The sequence below is a fragment of the Sinohyriopsis cumingii genome, chromosome 2, assembly GCF_028554795.1.
Source record: "Sinohyriopsis cumingii isolate HCF-2022 chromosome 2, ASM2855479v2, whole genome shotgun sequence".
Taxonomy (NCBI): Eukaryota; Metazoa; Mollusca; class Bivalvia; order Unionida; family Unionidae; genus Sinohyriopsis; species Sinohyriopsis cumingii.
In genome coordinates, this window is record NC_142962.1 from 2,464,461 (window position 1) to 2,482,661 (window position 18,201).

At 37.9% G+C, this 18,201-nt stretch overlaps 1 protein-coding gene across 1 annotated transcript in view; it reads right to left on the reverse strand.

The window, feature by feature from the left end:
* Positions 1-10,325: 10,325 nt before the first annotated feature.
* The window catches only part of LOC149804209 (uncharacterized), an 80,395-nt gene continuing 72,519 nt past the window's right edge, over positions 10,326-18,201 (reverse strand). Inside the window, exons 19-20 of the mRNA XM_089937936.1 lie at positions 16,671-16,887; positions 10,326-15,595 (exon numbers count right to left, since the gene is read on the reverse strand). Coding sequence (XP_089794062.1) covers positions 15,456-15,595; positions 16,671-16,887 — 357 coding nt within the window. The 3' untranslated portion in view covers positions 10,326-15,455. The remainder of the gene's footprint in view (positions 15,596-16,670; positions 16,888-18,201) is intronic.

Sequence of the window (18,201 nt, forward strand, 5' to 3'; positions counted from 1 at the left end):
CCACATTATCCTGACACCAGGACGACCAGTCCTAATACTAACCTTTTAATGCATCAAGCGCCAAGCGAGGAAGCTGTTAGTACCAATTTTGTAAGTCTTTGGTATGACTCGGACGGGGATCGAAACAACGACCTACCGCATCCAAGGCGGACGCTCTAACCACTAAGCCACCAGAAAGGAGCTTCGATTCAAATTATTGATCATAATGCACATGCATGGACTAATGCAATAAAAAAAAATATTTCCACGAAATCGAGTTGTTAAAGTTTACCAAGGAGATATATTTGATTTTATTAACGAAATGAGTAAGAATGATCCTGTATCCGTGTGGCTGTTTCAGAGTTCCGATGATCCGTTTGTACGTCCTAATGGAGATATTTATCGCACATAATCTCTCCATGAAGAAATGAAGACTCTTACGTTGAAATATACCCATGAAGATGCTGAAACTATTACTGAGTAATTGTTTTACCGTTCCGTCAGTTGCTGCTCATTTTGCAAGAGAGAAAAATTCATGGCAACCAACAACATTGAATTTTCTTGAAGATATACAACTCAGTTGTGTCGAATTCGGACACGGTGGATTATTTAATACCAGATACGACTATAATGATGTTATTTCGGTTGATATGAATGCATGTTATCCCGGAAATTTTCTTGGTATGGGAGAGCGTTCTAAGTATTTTCAGCGATTTTGGACATCCAACACATCAGATGACCATAGTAGCGATAAATGGACCATTACCATATTTTGACCCGACTGAAATTCGCATGTATCGAGTCGTTTAAGTTTGCTGAAAATCTTCATACGATTTGTTATGTGTACACATGTTTCTAATGGCAGCATACATACGATATTATAATTATAACATATATATTTAAGTTTAGGCTTGAGATTGTAACACTGCTGAATATAAGACACACTCGACTACACATGAGAGAGAGAGAGAGAATAATTGTTGAGCATTTTGTCAGTGTTCAGTTGCTGCAATATGAAGCTCTTACCAGTTAATTTTATTGTTTGTTTTTATTTTTCAAGTTGCCTTAGTATGTGCGCACGTAAATTGAAAGCTTGTCATTACTAGTCAATATCATCAATCATATTTGCTCCATTATGCGATACAAATAAGAAATTAATTAATTTTGTGTTGAATTTCTGCCCCATCCCCCAACCCCCCAACCCCGGCACGGTACAATAAAATTGATAAACAAACACTTGTTTGAAAATAAAATGAAAGAAACTAACTTTGCATTGTTATCATTTATTCCTTCTTTTTTGATCATGCGAAATTTACTGAACAAAATATATCCACGAACTCAGTATATGTAGCGGATGCCGGCTTGCGTACGCATCCTTACTGTAGTGTATATCGCTTATGTCAAAATCGCAAAAGAGACGACAATATCACCCGATTGCATGAAGGCACCTGCCATTCACGCATGATAAGTTAGAAGGTGCAAACTGACCAACATTATTATGTGTCCAGGTTAACTATACAACGGTATCTCGCACATAAAAATCATTGTTTTAAAATACATTCAATGTGAGTGCAAATGATAAGCTTTTCGCTAGCATGGGTTATGAAAGTATTATTAAAGCAAGTTCTTGCTGTGTATACTATTTGCCCAGCAAACATCAGTTATGATTACATATGACAAATAAATAGAAACCAGGTTGATGAATAAACAGAACGGAAACTGACTTTGGTATCTTTTAAGTGTACCAGTTCTTTCTTTTAAGTGTGCCGATTTCGTTTTTTATATAAAGTCGGCCGACATAGGGAAGCCATCAATGATTCCTTTTGACCTGTATTAACGGGATTTTTCAAAATAAATTGACACAATGGAACATTTTTGAAAGTGACACAATCTGTTGCATTGTGCATGCATAGCAATATAAGGCTGAACAGTAAATTAGTTTTCAGTAGTTTCATCTAAATGTTCCCTATCCTTAGTTCATAGTGTTTTATTTTTCGACAACAAGAAGCATGTACTTCGTCTTGTGGGGATAAATGTACGTCATTTCCTGCTGGCGTCCTCTGTAGTTTAAATGCCAAATTTTAATGTTTATAAACATACCTGTTCAAATGTACTGGACACAGAACAATATCGTCGAAATATTAACTAATATCATGTTGGATTTATATAGAATGTTTTAATAATCAAAAAACTAAAGGTGTCATTGATTATAACTAATAATACTTTTTTATACAATAACCAGATAACATGGTACCGTATTTAAATGGAACCGTATTTAAAGAAGTGTTAAGATAAATGCTACCGTTCTTAAAGAATGGCCTGACCGACTGAGATCTCAACATTGTACATCATAGCTAAAAACAGTGCCAGCCAGTATACATATTTGCATTATGCTCACACACGAAATATTGTAACAACCAAAGGGGTTTCTTGACCGAATGATGTCAAATCCTGGCGCAAATCCCGCTACGAGTCATAAGTTTCCCCAAGGAATCTTATACAACTACTTCCGACGTGTCCATTCTATCAATAATTTTAATCTAATTAATACATGACCACTAATTTCACAACTTCCCAATTGCCTGTCAACATCACAACTGCATAGTTTCTCCTCATTAACTTGCCGTAACGTACCACCAGTATTTCATGTCGTGAAACTATGCAACTCAACAACCTAATACAGGGAACTGTTTTTACTAAGCCACTTTAGGCCAGTTAAATCATGATTTTAAGCCACATTTCGCCTGTAATTTTGTACCATATTTATCACCATAGCAACAATAAATGGCGCCTGCCGACGGCGGAAGTCTTATCCCGTTTATTCCATTGTATAATTTACCAGTCTCCAGTCATAAATACTGCACCTGGAGTCACACGATCAATTCACACAATTAGATTTTAATATGGACTACTGAGTGACAGGGACACTCATGCGGTTATGACCTGAGTTCACCAAAAGTAAACCATGGCAGCTTGAAACTCACTAACACTTCACTCCGTAACATTTGCCCTTAGTAATTGGCCCCTAGTAATTGGCTAATTATTTCGGTCTGCGGGTTATATTCTCAGCAACGACTTCTCATAATCAAGCAAGTATTCACAAAAATAAAAGAAATCCTTAACATGGAGAGCTATAAATAAATGCGCATGCTCCAAATTTATTACAATATTATACATGCCTGTGAATTTTATTCTCTATAATAAATATTTTCAATGTACTCGTGGATGGGCAATGTCGTTTTGCGTTCTGCCTTGCTTATAAAATGTATTTTCTTTGGTCAACAAAACATGATTTAGAGAGGATAAAAAAGAAGTTTTGTTCAGCAATCATGGAATAAAATAAACACTGGGGACAATAGCGTACGTTGCATCAAACCTAACAATGTTGTTGGCATCCGTTAGCCTCGAGAGACGATGGAACTGCGTCCATGAGAGATGTCACGGTTGGTGGTTGTGCAGCGTCTGCTGTGGCTAAGTAGTCCAATGCGGGAGTGGCAGTCACTGCTGCACTTGTTGCACTTGACGGTTGCGTCAGCTGTTGGTTGGAGCTGCTTCTTCTTCCTCTGCGGTCGTCTTTCATCAGCTAGCAGGCGTTGCTTGTCCTCTCCGGCTTTCAGACCAGTGATCAGAGCATGTCGCCAGCTTGATCTGTCTAGGGCCAGCTCTTCTCAGTTGTTGACATCGATATCAAGGGCTTTCATGTCGTGCTTACAGACATCCTTGCAGCGGAGATGTGGCCGTCCGATCGACCTTTTGCCAGAGGCGATTTCCGAATAAAGAATGTCTTTGGGGATCCGTCCGTCATCCATCCGACGTACATGGCCCAGCCATCTGATGCGGCGTTGGCGGAGGAGTGTGATCATGCTGGGAATCTTGGCACTCTGGAGCACCTCGTTGTTTGTTACTCGATCGCTCCAGGTGATCCCGAGTATGCGTCGGAGGTATCGCATGTGAAAGGCACTCAGTCTTTCCTCTTGCGAGGCGTACAGAGTCCAGGTTTTGCTGGCGTACATGAGAGTGCTTAGAACGCATGCACGGTACACGGAGATCTTAGTGTTCATGAGATCTTAGTGTTCATGGTCAGCATGCTGTTGTTCCACACTCTCTGCGACAACCTGGAGAGAGTTGTTGATGCCTTTCCGATCCGCTTGTTGAGCTCAGCATCGAGCGAGAGGTTGTTGGAGATGGTAGAGCCGAGGTACAGGAACTGACTCACCACCTCAAGTTCGTAGTTGTTGATGATGATGCTTGGGGGGTCGCGCCCTGAACCATCACGTTTGTTTTCTTTAGGCTTATGGTTAACCCAAACTCATCGCATGCTTTAGCAAAGCGGGCCATCAGGCGCTGAAGCTCAGCTCTGTGTGGGTGGCTAGCGCAGCATCGTCTGCGAAGAGCATGTCCCTGATGGTTACATCACGCACTTTGCTCTTTGCCTTCAGTCGTGCCAGGTTGAACAGTCTGCCGTCTGATCGTGTGTGCAGGTAAATCCCTTCTGTGGATGTCCCAAAGGCGTGATTGAGCAGGACTGCGAAGAAGATGCCGAAGAGCTTGGGGGCAAGGACACAGCCCTGTTTAACTCCACTGTGGATGTAAAAGGGGTCGGATGTTGAGCCATCGTACTGCACTGTGCCTTTCATGTCATCGTGGAAGGACTGGATCATGCTTAGCAGCTTTGGAGGGCAACCAATTTTCGCCAGGATTGTGAAGAGTCCGTCTCTGCTGACCAGATCGAATGCCTCGGTGAGGTCTATAAAGGCCAGGAAGAGGGGTCTGTGTTGTTCTCTGCATTTTTCCTGCAGTTGCCTGACAGAGAAGATCATGTCGATTGTGGACCTCTCTGCGCGGAACCCGCACTGCGACTCTGGGTAAACTCTGTCAGTAAGCGTCTGCAGTCTGTTCAGGATGACGCGTGCGAAAACTTTACCCACGATGCTGAGAAGTGATATGCCCCTGTAATTGTTGCAGTCGCTTCTGTCGCACTTGTTCTTGTACAGGGTTATGATGTTAGCGTCTCTCATGTCCTAAGGCACTGCACCTTCGTCCCAGCACTGGCAGAGGAGGTCGTGCAGGTATGTGAGCAGCACGCTACATCCGCACTTGATGAGTTCTGCTGTGATGCCATCCTTCCCTGGGGCTTTACCTAGAGACAGTTTCTCCAAAGCTTTCTTTAGGTCGTCTACAGTAGGTTTCTCGTCCAATTCGACCATGAGAGGGAGGTTTTCAATGGCGTTGAGGGCATCATTGGTCACATGGTTCTCTTTGGAGTACAGTTCTGCTGCTGACTGGATACTCTGACAGAGCTGAAGCCAGTATTCATTGGCACACTGCCGTGCTAATCTCTGCACTTTGCTTCTGGTAGACCTGTATGCCTGTAGTGTCTTCTGGCAGGGGGATCGCTTGTATTGCAGGTGAGCACTGCGACGCTCTTCTATGGCTGGCATGAGTGTGGCAGAGTTAGCCTCAAACCAGCCATTGTTCTTTGATTGCTTCTTACCAAAGATCCGTGTGGCTGTGCTGTATACAGTCTCTCTGATGTGATCCCATCTTTCTTTGGCACTGCCGTTGGGGGGTTCTGAGTCAAACGTCTTGGAAAGAGCATAGGTGAATTCCTCAGCCTTGTCTGGATATGATGTCTTGCTCACATCAATGAGTGGTTAACCCTCTTGCCTAGAGCGGTGGATCTTCTTTGGCTGAAGCTTCATTTATCAGCACACCAGCGAGTGGTCGGTGTCGCAGTCAGCACTGTGGAAGGTACGCGTAAGAAGCACACCCTTCATGGCTGACCATCTTGCAATGATCAAATCCAGCTGGTGCCAGTATTTAGACCGGGGATGCCTCCAAGACACTTTGTGCTGTGGCTTTGTCTGAAAGAATGAATTGGTGATGGTGAGTTTGTGGTACGAGCACATCTCTAGAAGTCGCTGCCCGTTCTCATTCATCTTCCCAATGCCAAACTTGCCAAGACAGGAGAGCCAAGAGTCAAGATCGGCACCCACCCTAGCATTGAAGTCGCCCAGCAAAATCAAGTTCTCTTCCTTGGGAATTTTGTCCATGAGCGAGTTTAGCTCATCATAAAACTCATCCTTGGTATCTGTGGAGGATCTTAGTGTGGGAGCGTAAACGCTGATCAGATTGACAGGCCCGTCTGTGGTGTGGAGGCGGAGGGATAGCAGTCTTCCATTTCCTTGTTGGCAGGGTTCTATCATCCCCAGCAGAGTGTTCCTGACAGCGAATCCAACACCAAACTCTCTGGCTTTATCTGCGCTCTTTCCTTGCCAGAAGAATGTGTAGTTCTTTTCTCTGAGGGACCCAGAATCTGGTAGTCGTGTCTCCTGTAGTGAGGCAATGTCGACCCGGAGCCTTGCAAGTTCGTCGTTAATGACTGAAGTCTTACGAACATCACTGATTGTCTGGAGATCATCTGAAAGTCCAGTCAGCATGGTCCGGACATTCCATGTACCTAGCTTGAGGATTGAAGTCTTCTTTTTCATTTTTATTTTGTTATTTCTTGGTGCAGTAGTTGCAGTCCGCTTGTCAGGTACTCGCCTACCTTAAGCCTTACGCACCCAGCAAAGCAGGCTAACTGTGGCGGGACAGCACCTTATTGGCTGGGGGCTGCCCAGTTTGAGACGGGCAGTAGCTGTCCAGTGAAACATGTTGGTCTCTCCCACCGTCAGAAGCAACCCCTGCTGCTTCCCGTGTTGTGTCGACGCTGTGGAAAGAAGCTGGAGTGTCCTCTCCAGGGCGCAAGCCTGGGCAGGGTGATATGGAGAATCAACTGTTGCCTACGCAGCTGATCCCCCCTCTCCACGCAGCTGATGGATCCAAGGGAAAGGACAAGCCGATACGTCATGGTACCAGCTGCATCGCAGGAGTTGCCGAGATGACACTGAAATCAATGTCAAGTCGCCTTAGGGACTCCGTCTCCGGATTTTCTGTTGGGGTTTACTCCCTTAGCCTTTCCCATGAGAGGGTATAGTCGCAAGGCAGCGAAGGTTTGAAACCCTTGAAACCCTGCATCAAACCTTCACATGAATCAAAGAGACTAATTGATATTTAGCCTAATGGTCAATCTGTCTGCACTTGAAATAGGGAAAGAGGTGAATAATGCAAAAGCCGACCAGTCTGATAGCCGATGCCCATCTGACACTGCCATATATTGCAATGTTTTCCATAACAAAATGCGTTTGACCTGTAGATCTAATGTCAAACACATTGTTCAATTATTATTGGATGCATATTCCATTTAGTCTGTTTCTAGTCAAACATATGGTGAAAAGTGAAACCAAACGACAATATGTTTGAAATTAGTATCACTGCACATGGATGATCTCAGAAGAAAAGCAGAGCTCATGGAATATTTTGTAAGAGCTCGCATAATGACACTCTGAAAATATAATAATAAAGTATACTACAAGGGTAACATTCATACACCACCTAGCTGAAGTATTCGCTGGTAGTCAGGTGGCCAAGTGAAATGACACTTACGTGCCAGACAAAGGAACCATTTTTTTTAAACAAGTATTGCGTGGGGTCATATATTCAGAAACTTATAAACTCCATACAATCTGATGAGCATGGGGATATTGTGGTGCCATTGTGGTGTCAATGCCATCAAAATATCCCAAAACACAGATAAACGTTATTTAAAATGCTATACAAGTATTTTATGGGTTAGAATTGAGTGTTTCACTTTTGTCTTATTTAGTCTGAGAATAAGTTGTAGAAAATAAATAAGGCGGTGTCATAATGATGTCATAACTTGTCATAATGATGTCATAACTTGTCATAATGATGTCATAACTTGTCATAATGATATCATAACTTGTCATAATGATGTCATAACATAATTTTAACAAGGGAATTACATCTAAAAGATCTGAGTGATAACACGAGAAACATTCTTCAGCATGGTTTATAGTAACAAAATTATTTCTACCAATATAACCTAAAGATAACAATTGAGTCAAACCATGACAACCGAATATTTCTGACAGCTGCAACTGCGAAGTTCAGTGCACGTCAGTCTGGCTTTGGGGCACTTTCAGCTTCAACAACCTTCAGACTTGCAACCGCATTCTGTTAGCTTACTGCAAGCTTCAGATGATTCAGGAAGAGTCATCCAGATAGGATGCCAATGGTCATCTTCCATTGTCCACCCCCATTCTTTTGTTGTGTCCGTCGCGTGTCGCATTTTTTGTCCATCTTCTTCTTTAAGCCACCTGACTGCAGAAATGTACGACACTCACTACTGGTAAATTTGACTATACTCATGTTTGAGTAAATGTTCCCTGTCATAAATAGAAACTACAACTGGCTATTGTCACAGTAGGTGATAATTGTATGATAATGGGAAAGATTTATTTCTTCATTTGTATTATCTAGTTTGTTTGGTTGGTGTAGTGTTGTAGTGTTTTATCATGTGAGTCTAAGCCACATACCCGAATACCTGAGAAGGCATGGCTAAGGTAGTACAATCAGTGGTTAAACGAACATTTTTGAATCTACTTTATCCTACCGTATTATGTTGTGCTGGTAGTCTAATAAATCCCAATGTTACAATTGTGTACTAAGCCCATTTAGCACATCTTGTACTGTTTGATTTCATTGTATTAATACTTATTTAGTTACTTTGTGGCTATGTACTAATGAAATGAGTTAAGGCATTGTATTAGAAATACCAAGTTAATACATAACCAGGAATAAATTAATTTTACTATAAATCCTTGAATAAAAGCCTAGCATCCAATGAACTTTAAGAAGCAAATGATAGCCAACTTTCACACCTGTAAGTTTAACTATAGTGTACTGCTAAGCTACACTGTCACCATGAAAATAAAAATACCAACACACCACATTGAGAAAACTGTTAAAGCACACAAAAGTCCAATGAGATATCTAAATGAGCACATATATTAGCACGTGAAATTTCAGCTATGCTTTTCCGACCAGTTTTTAACACAAAATGTAAGTCCAGACAAAGATAAAGTGAACAAATGCAGTAATCGTTTAGAAGTTTAAGATTAGACAGGTCATCTACTGGTCTTTAAATATTTAGCCTATTACATGTATATCTATTTCCTTAGGTGAAATGGTTATTGCATAATCATCTTAACAATCTTAGGACAGTCGGAAAGGTGGACCAAAGAAATTAAATATTACACATCAGTATAACAGAAAGGAGGGCATTTCTTCGCATCATCATTAAAAAACGAAGCAACTTTTTTGACACATATAGTCCTTCCAGCTAAATATCTTTCTTAAATGACCTCAACATGAAAATCGGTCTGATTGTTCTATCAAGATACCTGGCTTCACCATCTTTGTGATAAGCTGAGCTGATGGGACTGATATGAGACTATGTTTTGTTTCGGATATTTGACGTGCATGTATACTGTCACTTGTTTGATATTCTTAAATCCTCTCATGAATCTTATGGACCTTTCATGAAACATATTGTATTTTGCTCTCCATAACTGTCGTGATAAGTCAATGTATTTCATGGTGCGTTGGACACAATGCAACACCCGCGCACCCAACACACACACACACGCACACTATCATTTAAGATCAATATATATAGTTTCAGCCATTTGAAAGTGTATCGTGTTTCCATAGCGATTATACAATCTTTGATATCATTTTTGGAAATCTCAATTTTCATATTAAAATCTCTGATTAACGATTATGAACAGTTTTTAACCAGTAGAATGTTTGCTGTGTTTGAATAGTGATTCAACGACCTTCAGCAAATTATCTGGAAACCTTGTCTGTTGCTTCTTTTATAGTCAATCTATTTTGTGTCTAGTTGGCTTCTCTTACAGTCACTGAACACCATACTGGTCTAATTATTTTTAATACTTTTTCATAATCAAGACCCAAAATGTGAGAAATAAAAAGTTTACTTTGCATTTCTTGAAAGTGCTTCGATACTGTATCCACTGAATAACATTCTAAAAATACATATGACCTATGGTGCTACCTTCAATTTTTATTGCTTACATAAACTCAAAAAAAACTATACAAATGTGTTATCTAAATCCCTAATAAATCTGAACACTTTACTAAAACCTTGCAGCAAAATAAAGAATCCAAACATACATTTGTATACAGTCATCTAGCAAATTCTACAGTTACCAATAACCAATACAGTGTGGACAAATTGTTTCCATGTTGAATTCTATTTTCGTAATTTCTTACAACGTCATGAAAACAAACGCCTTTCCCCAAACAATATAGTATAAATGTATGATAACAAAATTAATTACAACTGTTTCTTTAGGGCGTCAGTTTTTATTAGTACTGTGTTAGAAAATTATTGCAACAAACCAAAGTAAAGAAAACAGTCACCTTTATCAATTTATTCCTGTAAGCACATCACGATTGCGGTGTTTGTACATTTAGATAAAGTGTGATCATTGTACATGCAAAGAATATATTTACAAATTAATACTATAAATGAGACAACACATACATACATACAGATTATAAAGGATGGTTCATATTTTGAGAGGTAACAAATACACCAACAAAAGTAGAGTCTATGAGAACTTCTTATTTCCTACTTAGCCATAATACAAATTGCTTCCAAATATGAAACTTTAACATTTCAACACATTTAAACATATTCTGACTATGCTGGAAACCAAATAGTGAATTTAATTTAGTTTAGCGTAAATTGTAAAATAGTTCTTTATTTTTGGCATGTGGTCTGAAAGTATCTTGCTCAAATTTGCACACTGTCATTATATAATGATATACCAACTTGTTGTACCTGGCTCTATCTCTCTCTCTCTCTCTCTCTCTCTCTCTCTCTCTCTCTATATATATATATATATATATATATATATATATATATATATATATATATATGCATAGTTGTGTAGACATGTACAGTTAAATTAATACCATCCCGTGTTTGTGTAGGGGAATGCGTACATCACAATCGCACTCATAAATTTGAATCAATCCCATCTCATGTATGGTTATGAGTAAATTTGTACAGTGTTTTGATCACAAGCATCCAGGTAGGGGACACCAGTACAGCACGAGCGCATGTGCAATTTTTTTAATGATACCATCTCGTGTGGGGCACAGAAGGTACAAGAAAAATGCACATAGAATCCTTTGATAATTAATACAGTACGATCTTTACTTGCATAATAAATGAACATAATCTCCCTCAAAAAGTTACGGACCCTTGATGGTGAAATGTGACTAGGATAGATGGCACAACAGAACGATATCTGAATGTGTGCCATGTCCAGCTAACTCCAACAGAAAATCAGACATCGTAGCGATATGACTGAAAAATTGTTAAAACTACGTTAAAAATCCAAATCATACACACAAACACATACAATATTTCACCTATATCTCTATGATGTCTGCAGTGTGGCAGTTTATAGTGATGTCTAGCACTGGGGGTTCATGCTGCAGACACGTAGCATCATGTCCCAACCAGTCACATTATCCTGACACCAGCCTGACCAGTCCTAACACTAACCTCTTAGTGCTGAGTGCCTAGTGAAACAGCTGTTAGTACCATTTTTATAAGTCTTTGGTATGACTCGTCCGGGGTTCAAACCCGCAACCTCCCACATCCAAAGCGGACATTCTAACAACTAGACCACTGGAGCTGTCTTTCTAGAAATGAGACAGTTATAGATCCTATGTTAACAATTAATAAGTTTATACTGTATAAATCATTTTCAAACATGTAAACATAGGGAAGAACCGAAAAACAAAATCATACTGAGATATGAATTTCAGTACTATTTTATTATACACATGCAATAACACCCTTTCTATCCTTCTATAAAAGATTTTAAACTGACAAGAGATACCACAATAAAGACAGCAGATAGCCAAAACCTCGGTTCATCAAAGACAAATATCGTCTGTTTTGCGGTCTGATTTCTGAGCAAAAGTTTGGTTGTTCGAATCTCAGCAGGCATGACTGTCAAACAAATATGGATTGACCTAACTACATAAATGCTAATTTCATATGGCAGCATTGTATCACCATATTAAAGATATTTAAAGTTAATTTACCATATAGAGTAAGGTTTGGAACTTTACATGGCATTGTTGTAGGTAATATTCGTAAGAGAAAAATATGTGTTGTGTACTTTCTTCAATTAAACATCAAGACAGAGGTGATCCAATTAAAATGTTTGTTCATTACTTGAGACGCAGTTTGTAATAAGTCGAGGAGGAAACGATATTTTCTTTACCCGATAACAGTGTCAGGGAACATGATTGTCACGATTGCTAAATGACCTTTTTATTAATGGAATCACTTTAACAAGTCTCGAGAGATAATGTGTGTCTCTGTTGGATGACTGAAGGAAGAAAAAGTTGTAGCAAAGACTCTTACTCCAGCTTGTATTGATTGGAAGCTATTTACGTCATAAGCTATATCATTAACAACTGGTGCAACTGAAGATATTATAATTAAAGAAGCCTTGAGCCAGTTGCCATTTTGCATAGAAATGTAAGCTAGTGTTTTTGTAGTCTGGATCTATGACTTTCCAGTCTTATTTTTCTCGACATAAAACTTCAATAATTACTATTTTTTTGTATTGGTTACAATTCTGGCTGTCTTATTTTTAACATTTTTGACTTCCCCTTTTTCAAGTAATGTATAGTCTTAAATTGACAAATTTTTAAAACTATGCTACTGCCAAAACAATTTATTGTTGTGTAATCATGTTTTTATTGTCTTATTTGGATCCATAAAATCCCTAAAATTTTAAATTGTCTCATAAAATTGTAAAATGACAAGTGATATTTAGCTGTTACTGGGTCATTTCTAGTCATCGGAATGGCTTATACTAAAGTAAAACAAATATAGGAATAATGTATATACTTATATATTGTGTTGTTTCTGTTTTTATTATACTACAACAAGTAAAGTTGGAAACATAGATCAATTAAATATATACAATTTACAAAGCAAACGGAATTCTGAAATTTTCCCTTGGACAAGGAGGAGGTAATTCTGCAAAGTCCTCTCAAGTATAGTGAACTACAGGTGTGTAAACTTGTGTCCCCATAGTGTATGCCATTTACCACATGTGTGTCATCCCCCCAATGTATGTGGAAAACACATCATATCAATAACATAAAAATGTAGTTTTTCAAAACATCTAGACCATGAGATATGCTTTTGTTTAAAATCAAACAAACTTCTCCATAAAGGAAGCGTATAAATGCTTTCCTTGAGGTGGACCTCCTAATGTATGTGGATTTACAAGGTCCTCCTAATGTAGGTAATGCATGTGTGTGTGATTTGGATTTTTAATGTAGCTTTAACAAAAAAATTCAGTCATATCGCTATGATGTCTGAAGTGTGGCAGTTTAAATGATGTTAAGCACTGGGGCATCATGCCACAGACATGTAGCATGATGTCCCACCCAGTCACATTATCCTGACAGCCAGGCCGACCATTTCTAACACTAACCTCATAATACTGAACACCAAGCGAGGCTGCTCCTAGCACCATTTTCATAAGTCTTTGGAAAGGCTCGGCCAGGATTCGAACTTAGACCATCAGAGTGGTCACATTGATAATAATACCTATACCATGGGGCTAAACCGAACACTTTATGCAAGTCAGCATAATGTCAAATATTATTCACAGCAACCTGCCTTTGTATAAATGCCACAGTACTACTCATTGTGCACATACATTTCAAATTCAATGTAGCAAAGTGAGTTAATTGCAAAGCTTAATCTAGGTGGTGATGCTGTAGAGACAGGCAGACAGAAAGACATCATGAAAAACCATAGCAATGCATGTCATATTGAAATTGAAATAATCACATTTTTACAAGAAAATAAAACCATCACAGTATTTTAATATCACAGACCATTCACATCCAATTCTGAATCCATGACATAGCATTTTTTTAATTACAAAGCAAGAAAAATAACCAAAGAAACAAAGAAATCCAAATAAGAAAATATTTTAAAATACAAATTCAGATTATTAAGTTGTTCATTCACACATAAATGCTTGTCAAAATTCTGTGTGTAATTTGTAGGAAAAAGTAAGAGTAGTCCATTATGGCTTGAGATCTTGCTCATTGCTACTCTTTGATTTATCAAAGGCTTTAGTAACTCTGGTAAATACTTTCACCTTGAAATAATAAACTTCACTGTTATACTATGTCTCAACTTTTAGTATATGCTTGATTAAAAATTTACCAACCAATTATTAAGAAAATGGCAAAAGACATTAGATGAAGATTGCGTTTTACCAAAGGCTAATTATTCTTAAGTGATAATATTTAAGAATTCAGTGAAATTTCAAGAAAGGAAAATGTTTTTAAGCTGAGGTATAATAAAAAGGATCTGTTATTTGAATCTGTCTCAGATTGTTGACAGAAAACAGTGTGCCTGATACAAATGTAAAAGATATGAATGAGAACCCCATATTAAAAATAACTATATTTTAATCCAGTTTCTGAATTCATTTTTGAACTATGATATATCACTGATGTTGAGACCATTTTGGTAGCTGGAGTCCCCACAAATATACCTGTATTTGCCATGTTATAAGTTCTTTGATAATATTTTGCATCATATTCAACAAATTTCAATGATTATACCTTATTTCTTTTCAAAAGAAATATCATTCACTCTAAATTGCTGGAAAATGTATATAATGGCAATCCACTTTTATGAAGTCAGCACTTAAAATGTGGCTTGAAAAGATGAAAGAAAACTATGATCACTGGATTTTGTAGTCAGATTTTACCTAGGTGTAAGTTGGCCCTGGGTGGCCAAGCAGTCAATGTGCTCACGTTTAAAGATCACTGAGATCTCATCTCTGTCTGCATGGACTCGAGTCTCAGGTTTGGCCAACATATGTGAGCAAGCCTGCGAGTAACTTCCTGCTGATTAGTGGTTCTTCCTGGGTTTTTCCTGGAGTCTTCCTCCACCAAATACACTGGCCATCATGTATGCCCTATCATGTGCTGAAATATGGCATTAAACCTTTAACAACTTTATCCCTTACTTTTCATGTGATGACCCTTACTTGTGGATAAATATTAAACTAAAAATAGTACAAGAAAATGAACACCAAACTAAACATTTGCTTGAATTTCTTTCAGACCTTAATCTTGTCCAAAAAAAACATATTTTAAGAAGCAATCATCCTTAACTGGTCTCTGTATTTTTAATTTATTTTTCCCCTGAGCAGAAATGTAATAGGTACCATACATTCTTGCAGTGTCCAATAGTGACATATATTCTTGCAGTGTCCAATAGTGACATATATTCTTGCAGTGTCCAATAGTGAGATCTTTGTCCATTCATGACGAGGAATCTATAGTGTCCCAACCATATACATGTATGTCTAAAATTATCTAACAATTCCTGGGAAGACAAAAACTATGTAAATCATTACAAACTAATACTGTTCACTAACAGTGAATATACAGTTTCAAGAAATCACTCCAGCTTCTTAGACCCAGCATTTGAATTTGAAGAACGCCTGCATATCAGGGTCATCAACAGAACGGCCATTAACTCCAGCATATACAGTTTTTAGAAGCTCTGCCTTGAATTTTTCCTCCAAGATTTTAATATACTTCTCTAGGGCACCTGAAATTATAAAAGAGACAATTGGTTCTATCATCAAATTATTAACCAATCTGTCAGAATTTCAAACTGAGCCTGAATTTGAGCATGAAAATGTTTTGTTAATATCAAAACCAGGTTTGGTATAAGTCTGTTCTTTCTGTCTCTGTTTTGAATTTGTGTGCAAAATTTGATCTAATCAAGTGATTACATAAAAATGACAAAAAGTAAGTCATAAATGTTTGATTTTTTTCCAAACCAAGTCATCCAGGTTTTACATTTTCATTTTCAATACAGAATCAACACACATGGTACACTTTAGCAGCAATGGATTTTATTATCATTTATCAGAACTGAATCAGTTTTGTTTTTATTATTGACTTAATGGTGTTTTAATAAAACCATACCACAAGAATATAACTATATATGTATGCAGAAGGTTTGGGAACCAGACTGAAAATATAGTTAGCTGCTTCAGTCTTACCCCCACTTTTTATACTGTCTTTGACATTTATCTCTAGAATAAAATGAACAGTAATCAGACTGTACACTTGATTCAACGAGTATTGAGAGTCTATCCTTCCTAAATATTACAGAATTTATCACGTCTAAGGCATAATATCTTGGCACAAAAATTGCTTTTCCTGCAAATTTATTTTTATCCCAGGAGTACCAATTTTAGTGGATTAAACATTGTAAGACTAGAAATAATGATCCATGTAGAAAGACTTTATGACACTCTTCCCAAGCTGTGACTTTAACAATGTCCAAAATGTACTTTTTACAAAACCATTAAAATTGGTTCTCATGAAAATAAATGAATTCCTTGTATTTAGAAAACTATGGAAATCTATTCAAAGATAAAATATTGCAAGGAAGAACATTTTTCTTTTTTTGAACCAGCAGCACTCACTCAAGCCTAGAGCATTTCCGTATGCAATCATATTTGGTGCCAGTCTATTTGGCAATATTCACTCAAGCCTAGAGCTTTTCCATATGCAATTATATTTGGTGCCAGTCTATTTGGCAATATTCACTCAAGCCTAGAGCCTTTCCATATGCAATCATATTTGGTGCCAGTCTATTTGGCAATACTCACCCAAGCCTAGAGCCTTTCCATATGCAATCATATTTGGTGCCAGTCTGGGATCATCATACTTTTCATTCTTCATCAGAATACGCAGAATTTCTCCAATGATAAAAGCATCATCAAATGTGGGTTGTGCAGAAATGGGAAACTTGCAGTAGACATCCACAGCTGCCAGAGGGTTGGTCTTCAGAAGCATCTCTGCAGATTCTATATATGCATCATGGACCTGAAATCAAGTACCAGTTTATAATATTTCAATAAATCTCTGATTGATTCTTTTTATATTTTTATGATTTTTTTCCTCCTTAAACTGTTAGCGTATTGAGAGGAATAAGTGTAACGAAAAGTGAAAGGCATGTCAATGTGGTCCAGGAAGTAAATTTTGCCGTTTCCCCATGTCATCATGAATAACATCTGAATCAAGGGAAATGCATCTAATATATCTTAGAAATAAATTAGGTCTTTAAACATAAAACTGAAGTAATTCTTTCAAATTAAGATGTATGCCTACCTGCGTTCACTCAAAATCTGCCATTATATTGTGCAAAAAGCTCCCAGACAATTCTTAAATAACAAATAAATTAACAAATTCCAATGATATGTTGATATCATGTGTTAATCTTTCTATGGGAAACAAATGCTTGAAAGGCTTTCTTTACATTAATTTTTCCCTATTTTAAATGACAACAAATTAGTACTTTGCTTATTTTTAATTTTCATTATTAATGTCCACTGAATAACAGTTACTTCCAAAAAGTGTTCAGGTACTGTGTAATAGTTCTCTCTAGATGGTTCAGGTACTGTGTTATAGTTCTCTCTTGATGGTTCAGGTACTGTGTTATAGTTCTCTCTGGATGGTTCAGGTATTGTGTTTTAGTTCTCTCTTGATGGCTCAGGTATTGTGTTATAGTCCTCTCTTGATGGTTCAGGTACTGTGTTATAGTTATCTCTTGATCGGTCAGGTATTGTGCTATAGTTCTCTCTGGATGGTTCAGGTATTATGTTTTAGTTCTCTCTTGATGGTTCAGGTATTGTGTTTTAGATCTCTCTTGATGGTTCAGGTGTTGTGTTATAGTTCTCTCTTGATGGTTCAGGTATTGTGTTATAGTTGTCTCTTGATGGTTCAGGTATTGTGTTATAGATCTCTCTTGATGGTTCAGGTATTGTGTTATTGTTCTCTCTTGATGGTTCAGGTATTGTGTTATAGTTCTCTCTTGATGGTTTAGGTATTGTATTATAGTTCTCTCTGAGGTGGAGAACATGTTTTTCCCTTACACCCAAACTGGAACTGCAGGGGTGCAAAGTGGGTGTATACTGGTAACCACTGCAATATCCTGGTCAATTGCAAGGCAGTTCAATGAAAACATTTGTTTATCCATTCATTAATTAAATTTTATCTCTCCATTCATTGACTCATTTAAAGTAAAAGTATACTGGAATGTCCCTAAACTACACCCTCTGTAATCCAGCTTCCACTGCAGACAGGATACATATGTGTTGCAAATGAGTTCAATCAAATACATACAGTAATCACATCTGT